The sequence below is a fragment of the Emys orbicularis genome, chromosome 11, assembly GCF_028017835.1.
Source record: "Emys orbicularis isolate rEmyOrb1 chromosome 11, rEmyOrb1.hap1, whole genome shotgun sequence".
Taxonomy (NCBI): Eukaryota; Metazoa; Chordata; order Testudines; family Emydidae; genus Emys; species Emys orbicularis.
The window spans coordinates 38,910,531-38,927,559 of record NC_088693.1 but is presented as its reverse complement, the minus strand read 5'-3'; the positions used below and the strand labels follow the sequence as shown (position 1 = coordinate 38,927,559).

At 43.7% G+C, this 17,029-nt stretch overlaps 1 protein-coding gene across 1 annotated transcript in view; it reads right to left on the bottom strand.

Annotated features, from left to right (window-relative positions):
• MYO3B (myosin IIIB) overlaps positions 1 to 17,029 on the bottom strand; it is a 296,479-nt gene that overhangs the window by 38,024 nt on the left and 241,426 nt on the right. Inside the window, exons 32-34 of the mRNA XM_065413693.1 lie at positions 13,227 to 13,290; positions 12,260 to 12,395; positions 3,434 to 3,447 (exon numbers count right to left, since the gene is read on the bottom strand). Of these exons, the coding sequence (XP_065269765.1) occupies positions 3,434 to 3,447; positions 12,260 to 12,395; positions 13,227 to 13,290 (214 nt within the window). The remainder of the gene's footprint in view (positions 1 to 3,433; positions 3,448 to 12,259; positions 12,396 to 13,226; positions 13,291 to 17,029) is intronic.

The window sequence follows — 17,029 nt, the reverse complement described above, 5'->3', positions numbered from 1 at the left end:
TAAAATGTATTCAGATACTAAAGCAGAGATTTTGTTATTTTTACTGAATAGAAAGAAGCTGGTGATTTTTTTAAAGAAGGAAATGCATGTGTAAGTAAATTAAGCCTATATAGAGGCACAAATATGAGATTGTTGTATTTATTGGACTTAATAGAGTGTATATATAAAATATTATACAAATTGCAGAATGGGAAAAATAATAATACAACAAAGTCATTATCATCAATCATAAGGAAACATGATTAAAAGAAGCTCAGGTCTAAGGTGACTAACAGACAAAGAAAGCACACAGAAAGGCAGAATGCAATTTTTATAATTCCTACAGCAATAGACAGTGCTTTACAAAACCATAAAAAAGAACTGAAGAGAAATTAATTGAAAGCTACAATATTTGAATGAGTGGAACCGTCATGTATGACATAGTCTGCTGTTTTGGAGCACTAGCAACAGTGGCTAAGCTTCATAGGAAAAGCTGTCAGAGATTCTCAGAGAATATTTAAGAAAACTTTGAGCAATAATAACAGAACAGTGAGGTACAGTATGATAAAAAGCTTAACCACCAACAAAGAAATGGCAAAAAGAAGTACTTAGGCAAAGCTGTGTGTCAGGGAGGGAAGATGAAGGAGACAGAAAAAGTAAGTATACTGGAAGCTGGAGTGAGAAACACACTGCTAGCCATGATATTTTATTGGGAAAAACCTGAACCTTTACTAAAATATTGTTGTGTGGTACTATTACATGTTGATTATTGAACTTCATTACATTTAATTCTTATCTCATCAGTTTTTTTTGTATTTTAATGAGAGATTTACTTATTCTGCTTTATCACAATGCAGTCTGTACTAATCCAGATCCAATATGTTTACACCACTAGCAATAAGAAAGCTGTCTAAAGGAAACTATTTCATCCAATTCACACAGTCCCATATATGGTATTCAGTTGTATCCCATTTTAATCTCTCATATTTGATCCTAATCAGCATTGACTACAGGTTAGATCCTTCTATATCCAAAGCAATAACAATAACCAATCCACAAGTAAACCAGCCTGTAATGAAATTCACAGCCCAGGGCTAAACACAGAGCTAACATGTGTTTAACAAATCAAAGCTTGTATTTATCATTTGTCACTGTTTGTGTCTTTGTTTTTTTCTCTCTCTCTCCAAGAGACAATTAAGAACCCACATTGTGAAAGAGAAACTTCAGAACAGTCTGACTTTTTTTTTCAAAATTGCTTGGTACATAACATCTGCAAAATGCAATCAGGACATCACGCCACTTGTACGTAAGACTAGTAGCAAAAGGGTTAATAATAACTGGTAAGGTGTGAACCAATTCAAAATACAAATCCCTAAATGTAGTCCCAAACCAAACCTTAATATGAAGTTGGGGGGAAATATCAGCTAACCTTATAAAAACTAATTTATTAATATTATGTTTGTTGGCACTTCTGGGTCCCCATTAAGACTGGAAGTGGAAGCGCTGAAATATCTACCTAGGTATCTGCACTCCATCCAACCCCCTAGTGTCTGAGCACCTCACAGTGCTTCTGGCTCAGTTAGAAGCAGGAAGAACCAGAAACCTCATAAAACTAAGGATTCCCACAAGATTAGCTGACAAAGGCCCAATCCTGGGGTCTCTATGCAGGTGCAGGGGCCCATCCATGTACAACACATTGCACACTTGGAGCTGAATACTGTAATCAAAAGCAACTTGGATAAGCTTCCATCCAAATCTATACAACTGTAACCAAATAACACAACTTTTTGAGTCATTCATCATTATTAATAATGACCCCCTTTTTGGTGTACATGTATGTCTATTTTTGGTTCATTTACCTGAGAGATGCCTTGAAACAAACTAGGCATGTATCTTTCTTCTGGATCACATATCATTACAGCTTATACATAAAATCTATAAGCAACAAAACTGGAAATCCTATTTATGTCTGTCATGTCTAGAAGTGTGCATTTGGCACAGCAGTCAAAGACACTCGTGATCCAATAGCATGCCGTTTTAAGAGAAAAGGGTGTTGTATCTTCTCCTACCTCTCCCCAGCCAGATGTTGGACCAAACACTAGAAGAACACAGAAAAATGTGGTGGTGGTGTGGGATAATCAGCGGAACATGAGCTCTCAGTGCAATGCTGTGGCCAAAAGGGCCATTGCAAGCCTTGGATACATAAACAGGGGAATATTGAACAGAAGTAGAGAGGCTATTTTACCTCTGTATTTGGCACTGGTGTGACTGCTGCTGGAATACTGTGTTTATTTCTGGGTCCTACAGTTCAAAAAGGATGTTGATAAATTGGAGAGGGTTCAAAGAAGGACCACAAGAACAAGCCAAAGAGTCTGTCTACAAGTTCAAGCAGGAAATATTTGGGGGAAGTTCTATGGCCTGTGTTATGCAGGAAGTCAGACCAGATGATCACAATGGTCCCTTCTGGCCTTAGAATATCTGAATCTATTAACTGCATCATGTATTCCTCTCAACAGATGGAAATCCACTGTAGAACCACTGTATCACATCAAGAATTCCTCCAGTGAGGCTGAGACAGCTACTTGAGCAGTACCCCATCAAAAGCTTCTTCTCCATATTGTGGCATACAGCAGGAGAACACAGTGGAGACACAGTGGAGCACACCTAGTTGTGCTGTCCGAAAATCCAGATGGATCATGCCAAATAGGACCTTTCCCAGCCATGTCCATAATATCCAGGGTGACCCATGAGACTGCTGTTATTTTCTTCATGACAGAATCATAGTCCTAGCCCTGACATGCAAAGAAAAAAGGCACATGGAATTTTTGAGCAGAATCAATGGGATTCTGCTCTCACACAAGTGAGTCCATTGACTTGAGTGGAGTTATTCCTGATTTACACAGATGTAAAATGAATCAGTGTGTGTCTTAGAATTAATGAAATTCTTGTATATCACCTTTCACCCAAATGGATTCTAAAATGCTTCACAGCCTTGGTATATTGGGATCACTTCACCTACTGCTGAAACACTGCCATCTCTCAAGGTAGAATCTGGTGCCACACTACACAATAGTGTCTTTGACCTGTATCCAAATGAAACCAAATAGGAAGTTGAGTTAGGCAGAATGAATTCAAACCTGGCCAGAACTCTAAGATTAATCCTGTAACTCTTACAAAATGCACCATGGCATCTTTGATTAAAAGTGGTCCACTCCAGACCTCAATATTACAGCTCCTCTGGAATACAGCCTGTCCAGGAACACAGTGCCTGCTAGCACCATGTTGGGACCTTGACTCTTTGTGGATTCAAAGGGAAGGAAAGTGAATCACTAATGCAGGATGGAGTATTCTGGTTGTGTTTTTTTAAAGCCACGCACAAAAAGAAGTTAAATATGAGAATAGAGTTAAACTTCTTCTCTGATATAAATACATTATAGAAGTATGAATACTATACCTGACTTAAACATCCTGTAACATACAAGAAAAATATATCAATTCAAGACGTCATTCTAGGATTCAGAATGGCACTTTGAGGATGGTAGATGAAAGACTATTCTTAATATTAAGGTCTAAAAGATATTGTAACTTGATTGTTAATGTTATTTTGTAGGGATTGTAAATTTCAAAGAGTGAACTCCTGGTTCAGTGTTTATAAATAAACAAACATCAACACAGAATTTGTAATGTATAGCACCTTTCATTCAAGTACTTTATGCAAACTATTATAATTGGCAAAAACAACAAGGAGTCCTTGTGGCACTTTAGAGACTAACAAATTTATTTGGGCACAAGCTTTCGTGGGCTATAACCCACTTCATCAGATGCATGGAGTGAAAAATACAGTAAGCAGGTATAAATATACAGCACATGAAAAAATGGGAGTTGCCTTACCAAGTGGGGAGGTCAGTGCTAACGAGGCCAATTCAATCAGGGTGGATGTGGCCCAGTCCCAACAGTTGACAAGAAGGTGTGAGTATCAACAGAGGGAAAATTACTTTTTGTAGTGACCCATCCACTCCCAGTCTTTATTCAGGCCTAATTTGATGGTGTCAAGTTTGCAAATTAATTCTAGTTCTGAAGTTTCTCATTGAAGTCTGTTTCTGAAGCTTTTTTTGTTGAAGAATGGACACTTTTAAGTCTGTTATTGAGTGTCCAGGGAGATTGAACTGCTCTCCTACTGGTTTTTGAATGTTACAATTCTTGATGTCTGATTTGTGTCCATTTATTCTTTTGCGCAGAGACTGTCCGGGTTTTGCCAATGTACATGGTAGAGGGGCATTGCATGTACTAACTTAATTTTAATTAAGTGCTTAAGACTCATGGGATTTATGACCATGAAACCTGTATAGTTCCAAACAACCACTTTTGTGCTTTCTACCATGCTGCTCCTCATGCTTGGAAGGAGTTCCCTGTAAACATCTGCAAAACTAACTCATTATCCCCCTTTGCATCCTTTCTTAAAACTCTCCTCTGCCATGATGCCTATAAAAACATGACAACAGTTAGGCTGCTGCTGTGCTGAGACCAGTGCTTATCATGCTGGCCAATGCCGTCTCATTGTTTCCTTGTACTCCCCTGTCTGTCTATATCCATCTGCTGTCTCTTGTGTTAGACTTAGACTGTAAGCTCTTTTGTTCTGAGTTTGTACAGCGCCTAGCACTGTATGGGATCCTGGTCCATAACTGGAGCTTCTAGGCACTATGATAATACTAACTGATACCCTGCTGATGCCCTACAATGATTGTGTTACTGCTTCAAAAGTTCATGCACCAAAATGTCCATATTAGGGCTTGTATATATTGTTATAATGTGTCAATGAACATGATGTTAAAACACAAGTTAGCACTTAGTGTAGACCAGGGGTCGCCAACCTACGGCACGTGTGCCAAACACGGCACGCGAGCCGATTTTGAGCCGCATGCTGCCTGCCCGGTGAGAGGAGGAGGAGGAGGGGCGGAGGGGCTGGAAAGCGCCATGCTGAGGGAAGAAGCGGGGGAGGGGAGAAGCTTGGCTGCCGCAGGACTAAGCTTCTGCCTCCGCAGGGGAGAGCGGTTGGGGGGGGGGGGGTCCCGGCCCCCAGCCCCACTCAGCCCCCCCGCCCACCGCTCTCCCCTGCGGGAGCAGGAGGCAGAAGCTTGGTCCTGCAGCAGCCAAGCTTCCCCCCTCCCCTGTTTCTTCCCACAGCGTGGTGCATTCCAGCCCCTCCTCCTCCCCCTCCCTCTCCCTGCCGTCGATGGCCCTTGTGAGGGGGAGGGGGACAAGTGGCAGTGTGCTCGCTGCTCCGTAGAGCAGGCAGAGAGAGGTAGGGACGGGCCTTGGGGAAGGGAGTGGAACAGGGCATATCCCTCCCAGCCCCCTGCCATGAGCCACTCAGCCTTCTGCCCTGCACCTCCACACACACCCCAGCCCTCTGCCCTGACCTCGAGTTGCCCCCAACACCCAGCCTTCTGCCCTGCACCCCCACACCCCTCCCGCCCTCTGCCCTGACCTCCCTCCAACACCCAGCCTTCTGCCCTGCACCTCCACACACACCCCAGCCCTCTGCCCTGAACCCCCTCCACACCCAGCCTTCTGCCCTGCACCTCCACACACTCCCAGCCCTCTGCCCTGACCTCAAGTCCCCCCCAACACCCAGCCTTCTGCCCTGTACCCCCACACACCCCCAGCCCTCTGCCCTTACCCCTGAACCCCCCACACACCCACCCCTCTGCTCTGACCCCTGAATCACCCCATGCCCCCAGCCTTCTGCCCTGAACCCCCCACATCCCCACTGCCCTCTGCCCTGACCTCTGAACCCCCCCCCCACACCCAGCCTTCTGCCCTGCACCCTCTGCCCTGACCCCTGACACCGCCCCAGGTCTGGGGTCCCGGCTGCCGGCCCCTTGCCAGCCGGCGTCCTAGCCACAGGCCCCGCTCAGCCCGCTGCAGGCCTAGGTGAACAGAACCCCAGGCTGGAAGCAGGCTGAGCAGGCTGGCGGCGTAAGATCAGCATTTTAATTTAATTTTAAATGAAGCTTCTTAAACATTTTGAAAACCTTGTTTACTTTACATACAACACTAGTTTAGTTATATAATATAGACTTAGAGAGACACCTTCTAAAAAATGTTAACATGTATTACCGGCACGCAAAACCTTCAAAGTGAATAAATGAAGACTCGGCACACCGCTTCTGAAAGGTTGCCTACCCCTGGTGTAGACTGTCATGGTTAACACTATGGTGGACCTTAGGTTAACCAAGACTGGTTGATACAATGCAAGACATGACAGTCTTTGTCTAGACTGAATGCTAAATTGAGTTTAAGATCATGTTAGTTAACACTGTGTCCTTTCCCAGTGCAGACAAGCTCAGAGACACAAAGACCTCAAGGATTGGACACACAGAGATGAACACAAACACTCTGGAAGACTTGACATGGATATTTTGACCAAGACTGACATGCTTATGTTTCTCTCATAATTGATTGTCCCTCTAACCTACCCACTGCTTTCACTATAGATATCTGAAATCATTAAAAAAATGTGCTTAGATAGCTTACTCCTCTAACTTTCGGAAATGTTACTTGGATACCAAACCGAGTAAGAGTTGATAAAAACAGCAACATTTGTTTACATAGAACAATTTCCATCTCAGCTACATCGTGTGCATAGCAGCACCATATAATCCTTATTAGCTGTTTTGCTTTTCCCAGTAAGGGCAATCACATCATCTGCAAACAACAAAACAAGAACAATATCCTTCATGGCCCCATCCTTTAGACTCTGCTCAGCAAAGCTTCCATGTTTTCAGTTAGGGTTTTGCCTGAGTAAGAGACTGCAAGATTGGGAAACATAATAATAATAATTCCATTTCCTTCTGGGATCTTGACCTTACACTAATGAACCCCCAACCCCACTCAATGTGTTTTCCATACACAAAGAGAAAAACTCTCAGTCTACTTGACTCATTTGAGATTAAAGAAAGCAACGACAGACATGAGAGAGAACACACAGTGCCAGTCTCACTCTAAGGCCCCATCCTGAACAGTCTCACAGCCCTGCCTCCCAGTGGACAAGCAGGTAAACCTTGTATATTTAAAGCTGCAGTACACAGAAAACTGAATCTTATTTAGAGCATCACATAATTCAGAGTCAAAAGATTAAAACAAGTGGGACAGTTTCTGCCTTTGGTTACACAGGAGTGCAACAAGGGTGCAGCCATTTAACAGAGCCAAGTTTGGCCCATTCTGTCTGAAAATGGAGGTAAGGCCCAGTGATATATAAGTCATTGAAAATAAGGAATTGCTTAGAAAATACAGCCTGTATTTTAAAATCTTGCTTTATTTTCTGTTTAGAATGGGGAATGAGTTATCACCTGTGTAACAGCAGCCTTTTGGTAATGGCATTTGTCTCTCCTTAACCCACAATGTCCCTTACCATTCTATGCATCCGAAGAAGTGGGCTGTGGCCCACGAAAGCTTATGCTCAAATAAATTTGTTAGTCTCTAAGGTGCCACAAGTACTCCTGTTCTTTTTGCCCTTACCAGACTGTTTATGGTACTGTTTGAGAAGGCACACTGCAGCTGTCCCCTTGCCAGTGACCTTGTACATAGGCAAGTACCTACTGCATTTCATTACCTCCCTTGAGAATGCAGAGAATAGCTGCCCTCTTTACATGCTGCAGACAGCCACAGACTCACATTTTTCTCCTAGCCCAACTCAGTTGGGCTCCAGTAAAATAATATTTTACTGTCAATTTTACAGGAAGAAAGAGACAATCTATTAAATAAGAGATAGAGAAAAAAATAAATACTGTGGTGAAACTATTCAAAAGGGGCCACTGATTTTAGGCGTCCAACTTGAAACTCCCTGGGCTTCATTTTCAATAGTGCTGAGTACCCTAGTGCCCCTTAGACTTAACAGAGCCCCCCAACATTGAAGAATCTAAAATCAAAGGACACTTTAGAAAACGTTGACTTCTACAACACCATGGGCAGCATGACTAGATGGGCGTTAAGCTGAGTTACAACACAGCCGGCAGTTTAACTCAGAACATCTTTGAACCTAGATATGTTTCGACATCTCTGACAAAGTTTCAGTATCTCAGACAATAGCGTGAGGAGCATGACATAAAAGAGATGTATCCTATTTCCCTGCAAGAGAGTGTATGTGACTAGAGCCTCTTCGCTTATATTCTGTTTGACTTTTGAAGCACAGGTATCCATATCTCTATTAGCATTTGAAATTACATTATCTCCCAGTCAATAGATAAATACTATTAGCATTTTCTTTTACAGACATATTTCCTTTTCATCTAGAAACTCTCTTTATATTTATTCTTAGTCCAGCCATAGCTAAACATTAGGCAATTCTCTCTCCAGGGAGTACTTTCAAACACTGTGTTGGGGCTGAGACATAGGTGGCCAGGAGTTGGAGTCTAGTGGTTAGAGCAGGAGTCAGTGTTGGGAGTCAAGCCAAGTGTCAGAGCTGGAGTTGAGCCAAGGCTCAGGAACAAGGCAGGAACCAAGAACAGGTCATTAAAGCAAGGTTCAGGAGTCAGGCAAGGTCCAGTGTAGCAGCCAGGTAGAGTCCAGTTGCATGGACAACTTCTTGTGCCTCTCTTTGGGTTTAAATAAGAAGCCCTGACCAATCACGGTTCACAGCATTCCTACAAACAGGCCCTGATGTAACTTCAGATTTCATGGTATCTCCTCTGTTCAGCTGGCTAGTAATGAGCTGTGGAGTAGAAGCAGGGTGCTGCTAGTTAACAGGGAACTCTATGGACTCAGGTTCGAGACCTACAGGACCATGACACAATGTTATTCTCCAGGCTCTCAGGAAAATGTGACTAGTCTGCCTCTAACATTACCTTATTGTGACTGAAATAATCAGCTTCTGACTATCATATTAACTGGACTCTCCTCCCAACCTTACCAATAAAGGATAATATCAGGGAGAAATGATTCATATAGAAGAGATTGGGCAGGATCTTTGGCCCTGCTGCAGCCCTTCTGCACCACTATGGTGTTGCTAATGGACTATAAGGCTGGCTTTACTGTCTGGTGGAAGCTCCCCCCACGCTCCCCTGCCCTTGTAGGGGGAATCCCTGGGTCACACAGAGCCAGTATAGCTTTGAGGGGAGACTTTCAAAGGCACAAAGAGGAATTAGATTCCCAAATCCCAGCAAGTCTATAGGAATTGGGCTTCTAACTCCCCATCTGTGCCTTTGAAAATCTCCCCTTTAAGCCATTTTAGCCTCTGTGCACACACCTTGCACTGTGTGCAGTTTGGTCATAGCTTTAAAGTTTCTTATAGGCCTAATCCAAAGCCCACTGAAGTCAATGGGAGTCTTTCAGTGTCTACATTTTTGCATAAATCACTGACTACAGACTTTTCAGTGTCTGTGTGGAATCTCCCAGCTCTATCTTTTCCTTGCCACTGTAGTATAAGTGGGAATATCGTAACATACTAGAGAGCCAGGTATCACAATGTGATGACCACTGTGCATGACAAAATTTTATCATTCCATTTCCCCCTTTTTCCCCTTGGGCCAGTCCTGTTTGTAACATAATTCTAAAATGATTTAGAATCAGTTAATAAAATTTGCAGAGTAATGTTTCATCAGGAAAAAAAAGCATCATCATCATGTTCTTTGGATCACATAGTATATATTGCTTTTTTGTGGATAATAATTTAGATATTATATTCAAAAGTTATAACATAAACATATTTACACCATACTTACCCCAAAGATAATGCTCTATATTTGCCATTTCATTTTGGTTTTCATAAGTGCTACAGCACTGGGTGCCTAAAAGACTACATATCATGGACCAAGAGTAAATAAAGAATTCATTGGGGTGTGAAAGCATTTGAATCTCTGACTGAAGAACTATGCTTTCATAAAGCACTAGAAGAGGCCATTATTCTTCAACAGGTTTATTTCTTTAACAGTTATTCATTTAAGTGTGATTTATATCATTTCCAATCTTAAATACCTTAAATGCTTCACTGAGATTTTTATTTCTTTGTTGCTGTGTGCTTGTTCTTTTCACATATTTATTTCTTGAATAGATCAAATCAATGTTTCAGTTATCTCTTCTTCAAAACAAGCTTTTAAATAGGGGAATACCAATCACTGTTATTTTAAAAAGTCAAATCTTAATTATTGGGTAATGGACCCTGAATCACACACTTGCCGAGGGCCTAATTCTGCCACGTTTAATCCCTCTAAGTAATAATTTTACTCCATACCTAATACCATTGATTTCAATGGGACTACTCGCAGAGAAAGGTACTACTCAGTGAGATTTGGGGTGACAGAACTTGACCATTAGTGCTTCTCTTAAGAAGGTATAGTGCAATGAAAATATTTTTGTTTGACAGGTTTATTGTTAACATCATTTCAAAGTTTTCCACTGTAATGCACACACCTTCTGCAATCTCATTCCACAAATTCAAATCCCCTGGGGACTGAAACTCATAACAAGGGTATAATGAATTCCCAACCTATTGTGTTTATGTAGAACTCTGTATTTGCAGTTGAAAACAACTGTGTATCTATAAAGGATGAAAAATGCTAAATTTGTGTAATTTCCTAAAACATAAGGACCCGATCCTGCCAACATCTATGCACCTTCTTAACTACATATGTGATAGCTTCATTAACCTCAGTGTAAACATTATGCACATGTGAGTTGGCAGGATCAGGGCTTAAGTGTGCAGAAATATTATTGTAGTACTATTGGCCCTGTAGGAAAAGTGTACAATAGTAATACTGTGGTACACTTAATTGCACAATCAGATTAATTAGCATATATAAAGAGCTCAGGACAGAAAGGCCTCATTTTAGGGTTGCCAACTTTCTAATCCCTGAACCGAACACCCTTGCCCCGCCTCTTCCTCTGAGGCCACGCCCCTACCCTACCTGTCCTCCCCCATCACTTGCTCCCCCCACCCCCGGGACTCACCTGCTGCCTGCAGAGCCGGGCTGGGAGGAACTGACGCAGAGCCTGCCCAATCGGTGCACAGCGGGGCATGGCAGGGGTCATTCCCTGGAGCGAGGGGCTGGGAAGGGGAAATTGGGGCTAGGGTGACCAGACAGCAAGTGTGAAAAATCGGGACGGGGTGGGAGGTAATAGGAGCCTGTATAAGAAAAAGACCCAAAAATCGGGACTGTCCCTATAAAATCGGGACATCTGGTCACCCTAATTGGGGCTCAGCGGGGGGAGGGGATGTTTCCTGCCCCTGGAGCAAGGGGCCGGGGAAATCAGGGTATAGCGGGGTGGGTGGAGGGGGAAACAGGTTACCACCCCAGATGGTGCTGGTACCTACTTTGGAGCTTGTTCCGGGAGCAGCCAATTTTGTCCGCCAGGCTCCTGCAGCAGCTGCTGCTCTTCCCACTCCCTGATGGCAGAGGCTGGTTACTGAAGGTAACCGGACTTTTAGTGATGCTGCCAGCTTTCCTTTTTGACCGGTCTGGTCGAAAATCGGACACCTGGCAACCCTACCTCATTTTCAGGAATGGCCTGAAAGCTTGTGTATTAGCATTTAAATTTTGGGTCTGATAAAAGATATCAAACTATCAACCTTTTCTATCTTGAACTGTGGGTAATATTTTATGGCCCTATACTGAACCCTGCATTCAGTGATCTGCAAATACAGCTCCATGACAACAATGGAGACAAGCATTTTGATAAGTAACAATTTCTGATATTGATTTCTTGGAAAACTGGAAATATGGACCTGTTAAAACAGCCCGGGGTGCTTCATTTTATATTTTTAAATTGAAAAAAGAAATCACCAACCAAGACAAGAAGGTATAGATTATCAAACAGAGTAAGAACCACATTGGGTAGATTTTAGCATTGTTGTAGGCTTCACTGTGTTGCAGAATGAACCTCTCTGAAAGCAAACAAATCAGTTGTCTTTCATTCTGCCAGACATAAGAGGTTTCATAACTTCTGTGCTTGCAGTCAGAGGGAGAGGTAGAGTTCTCTGATGCCAATTTTGTTATATTAAAAAGGTGTTTTCATGGAGTGATGATCATGGCTCATGTTCTTAACAGAATGTTATCACACCATACTTCTGTCTCCATATTGTACAGAAGTGCATTTGACAATGTAATTTCAAATAAATTGCACATTTTCAGAAAGCAAATATTAAATAAATAGTTACTTACGGTATGTTTCCTGTCTTCCAGGGGACAGTTAAAAGAACTCATCAATATATAATCTTACATGCAGACAACATGTATCTTATAAATATTAAAAAAAATCTTCATTACTTTAATATATTTCTTACCTTGTTTTTTAGGGGATCCCAGGGAACTTGATAATCGATGATTTGCAAGTGCAAGGGATTGGCTTATAGGCTGTGAATCATTCATTTGCAGTGAATGCTTTAGAAGAAACTGAGATGTGGGAATCTCATCTGAATCCTTTTTGAATAAGGAACAATGTTTCAGAAACATAAAATAGTATAAGTATTCCACTCAATGAAGTCAACTTTTAACCACAATCTAACAGAAAACAAATGTATATTTTGTATGCTTATGTCTAATGCTAGATTGAAGTCACACAAGATTCTTGTGGCTTTTAGCCACGGTGACTAAGCACCTGTGTCATAAACATTTGTATATTTCCCCCCTCTAATTTATTTACCCCATACTCATGCAGTTAATCACAGCATGCACTGTATGCTGATTTCCTCTCATAGTTAATTTGTATCTTTAGAAAAAGGCTATAGGAAGGTATTAATCTGCTTAACATTTCTAAGTACATCATCCAAGGGATTTTGGTTTTTTAATCTTACATATGCTCAGCAGAGTTACTGGCAAAAACTGTACATTTTCTTCATTTCATCCTTTCAACATCAAATGGTAAGCAGCAAAAATTGGATCAGACTTCAAAGACTATGCTGTGCTCCAAGTCACAGAGCGACTCCTCCATTTCACATATTGAATTCGAGCAGGATATCAAAGTGCTACCAAAGAACCTCAGGTCCTTACTAAAAAAGAGACTAACATCTGTAGAAAGTGAAGTGCACAGACAAATCACCTCAGGGAGTAGCTAGCATTTATTCTCAGCAGCAAATTTCCAGCCTTTTGATTCTCTTATTCACCGTACCTCCCTGTCTTTCTACAGAACTAAAGTTTTTAGCAAGCAGGCTTTTGTCTCAAAGACTTCAAAACATCACTAAGTTTCATGTTTAGATGGCTATGCCAAGCAGAACTGTGGACTCAGGAATTTGAATCTGAACTTAATAGTACCTTTTTCATTTGTTTGTCAAGAAAATCAGGCTCTGCAGGAGAAGTCTGGTTGTTGGTTTGCTGCCTAAAAATTACAGTAAAATATAGAGTTTAAATATTGTTATTTTCCTCTGTACTACCAGAGAATTACAGGAACACACAAGTTTGGTCCTAGTGTTTTATTCCAGTTATCTGCACATGATCAATTCTGAGAAAACAGACCAGTCACATTTCCTCTAATGATGAAATTCCTTGATATTAAATACATTAGTACTGAACTAGAACTGAGCAAAATATTTGTCATTATAGCTTTGTTTGTTTGTGTGTGTGTGTGTGTGTGTGTGTGTGAGAGAGTGTGTGTGTGAGAGAGAGAGAGAGAGACAGACAGACAGACAGACAAGATTGAGATTGTGAAATTAGAGCGCTTTTATGAAATGCGACAAGAGCTAACACTTAGGCCTGGTCTACACTACGAGTTTAGGTCGACTTTAGCCGCGTTAATTCGAATTTAGCCTGGACACGTTCACACGACGAAGCCCTTTCTTTCGACTTAAAGGGCCCTTTAAACCGGTTAATTTACTCCACCTCCGACGAGGGGATTAGCGATAAAATCGGCCTTAGGGGGTCGGAATTGGGTTAGTGTGGACGGAATTCGACGTTATTGGCCTCCGGGAGCTATCCCACAGTGCTTCATTGTGACCGCTCTGGACAGCACTCTCAACTCAGATGCACTGGCCAGGTAGACAGGAAAAGCCCCGCGAACGTTTGAATTTCATTTCCTGTTTGCTCAGCGTGGAGAGCACAGGTGACCACGCAGCTCATCAGCACAGGTAACCGTGATGGAGTCCCAGGATCGCAAAAGAGCTCCAGCATGGACAGAACGGGAGGTACGGGATCTGCTCGCCATATGGGGAGATGAATCAGTGCTAGCTGGACTCCGAAGCAGTAAACGAAATGGCAAAATATTAGAAAAGGTCTCCAAGGCCATGAAGGACAGAGGCCATAACAGGGACGCACAGCAGTGCCGCGTGAAAATTAAGGAGCTAAGGCAAGCCTACCACAAAGCCAGAGAAGCAAACGGAAGGTCCGGGGCTGAGCCGCAAACATGCCGCTTCTACGCGGAGCTGCATGCCATTCTAGGGGGTGCAGCCACCACTACCCCAACCGTGTGCTATGAGTCCCTCACTGGAGAAACACACAGGGAAGTGGGTTCGGGGTACGAGGAAGATGAGGATGAAGATAATGTAAATAGCTCACAGCAGCAAGGAAGCGGAGAAACCGGTTTCCCCAACAGCCAGGATATGTTTATCACCCTGGACCAGGAACCAGTAACCCCCAAACTCACCCAAGACCCTGTGGGCACACAGGGGACCTCTGGTGAGTGTACCTTTGTAAATATTACACATGGTTTAAAAGCAAGCGTGTTTAATGATTAATGATTAATTTGCCCTGGCAATCGCGGCCAGTACAGCTACTGGAAAAGTCTGTTAATGTGTATGGGGATGGAGCGGAAATCCTCCAGGGACATCTCCAGAAAGCTCTCCTTCATGTACTCCCAAAGCCTTTGCAAAAGGTTTCTGGGGAGGGCTGCCTTATCCCGTCCGCCATGGTAGGACACTTTACCACGCCAGGCCAGTAGCACGTAGTCTGGAATCATTGCATAACAAAGCATGGCAGCGTATGGTCCCGGTGTTTGCTGGCATGCAGACAACATCCATTCCTTATCGCTCTTTGTTATCCTCAGGAGAGTGATATCATTCACGGTCACCTGGTTGAAATGGGGCAATTTTATTAAGGGGACATTCAGAGGTGCCCCTTCCTGCTCTGCTGAACAGAAATATTCCCCGCTGTTAGCCACGCGGTGGGGGGGAGGGGTGAAGTGATCATCCCAGAGAATTGGGTGGGGGGGGGAGGGGAATTAGTTGGGTTTGTTCTGCACGTTAACCCTGAAACCGCAGCCCCTCCTTTTACATTGCAAACCCATTTTAAATGGCCAACCCAACGGGTGCTTGGTATGGTTAATGAGAGCAGTACTGTTTTAAACCATCCCCACATGTTAACAAGGTTAAAAAAGCCAAAAGACTGTGTCTTACCATGGCTGCCTGCAAGCTGAAATCTGTGGCCTGGCACTGCGTGAGTGATCTCTCACACCAAACCGGCAGGCCCTCAATATAAGAGGAAAAATGCGACATTGTAACAAAAGCACATGTGCTGTGTGATGCGAACAGCAAAATTTAACGTGAAAGAGTGTACCCATTGTTCTCTAAAATGTATCTTTTTTAACCACCTCTCCCTTCTCCTCCACCAGCTGCAAATGTTTCTCCTTCACAGAGGCTAGTGAATATTCGAAAGCGGAAGCGAAGGACGCGTGATGAAATGTTTACTGAACTACAGACTGCCTCCCACGCTGACAGAGCACAGCAGAATGCATGGAGGCAGTCAATTACTGATTTTAGAAAACCCCAATATGAGCGAGAGGAGAGGTGGCGTGCTGAATCGCGGGCTGAAGAGGAGAGGTTGCGTGCTGAATCGCGGGCTGAAGAGGAGAGGTGGCGTCAGCTTGCACACAGAAGGCAAGAGTCGATGCTCCGGCTGCTGGAGCATCAAACTGATATGCTCCTGCGTATGGTTGAGCTGCAGGAAAGGCAGCAGGAGCAGAGACCGCCGCTACAGCCCCTGTGTAACCAACAGCCCTCCTCCCCAAGTCCCATCGCCTCCTCACCCAGACGACCAAGAACACGGTGGGGGGGCCTCCGGCCACCCAGTCACTCCACCCTAGATGATTTCCCGAGCAATAAGTGTTAAAGTTTTAAAGTTTTAAACTGCAGTGTGTCCTTTTCCTTCCCTCTTCCCCCACCCATCCCGGGCTACCTTTGCAATTATCCCCCTAGTTGTGTGATGAATTAATAAAGAATGCATGAATGTGAAGTAACAATGACTTTATTGCCTCTGCAAGCGGTGCTCGAAGGGGGGAGGGAAGGGTGGGGTGGTTGGTTTACAGGGAAGTAGAGTGAACCGGGTGGGGGGGGGGGGTGGAGGGTTAATCAAGGAGAAACAAACAGAAGTTTCACACCGTAGCCTGGCCAGTCACAAAACTAGTTTTCAAAGCTTCTCTGATGCGCACCGTGCCCTGCTGTGCTGCTCTAACCGACCTGGTGTCTGGCTGCGCGTAATCAGCGGCCATGCGCTTTGCCTCTACCTCCCACCCCGCCATAAATGTCTCCCCCTTACACTCACAGATATTGTGGAGCGCACAGCAAGCAGCAATAACAATGGGGATATTCTTTTCGCTAAGGTCTGAGCGAGTCAGTAAGCTGCGCCAGCGCGCTTTTAAACGCCCAAATGCACATTCCACCACCATTCGGCACTTGCTCAGCCTGTAGTTGAACAGGTCCTGACTCCTGTCCAGGCTGCCTGTGTACGGCTTCATGAGCCATGGCATTAAGGGGTAGGCTGGGTCCCCAAGGATCACGATAGGCATTTCAACATCCCCAACGGTTATTTTCTGGTCCGGGAAGAAAGTCCCTTCCTCCAGCTTTCGAAACAGAACAGAGAGCCTGAAGACGCGAGCATCATGTACCCTTCCCGGCCAGCCCAAGTTGATGTCGGTGAAACGTCCCTTGTGATCCACCAGGGCTTGCAGCAGCATTGAAAAGTACCCCTTGCGGTTTATGTACTCGGTGGCTTGGTGCTCCGGTGCCAAGATAGGGATATGGGTTCCGTCTATCGCCCCACCACAGTTTGGGAATCCCATTGCAGCAAAGCCATCCACTATGTCCTGCACGTTTCCCAGAGTCACTACCCTTGATATCACCAGGTCTCTC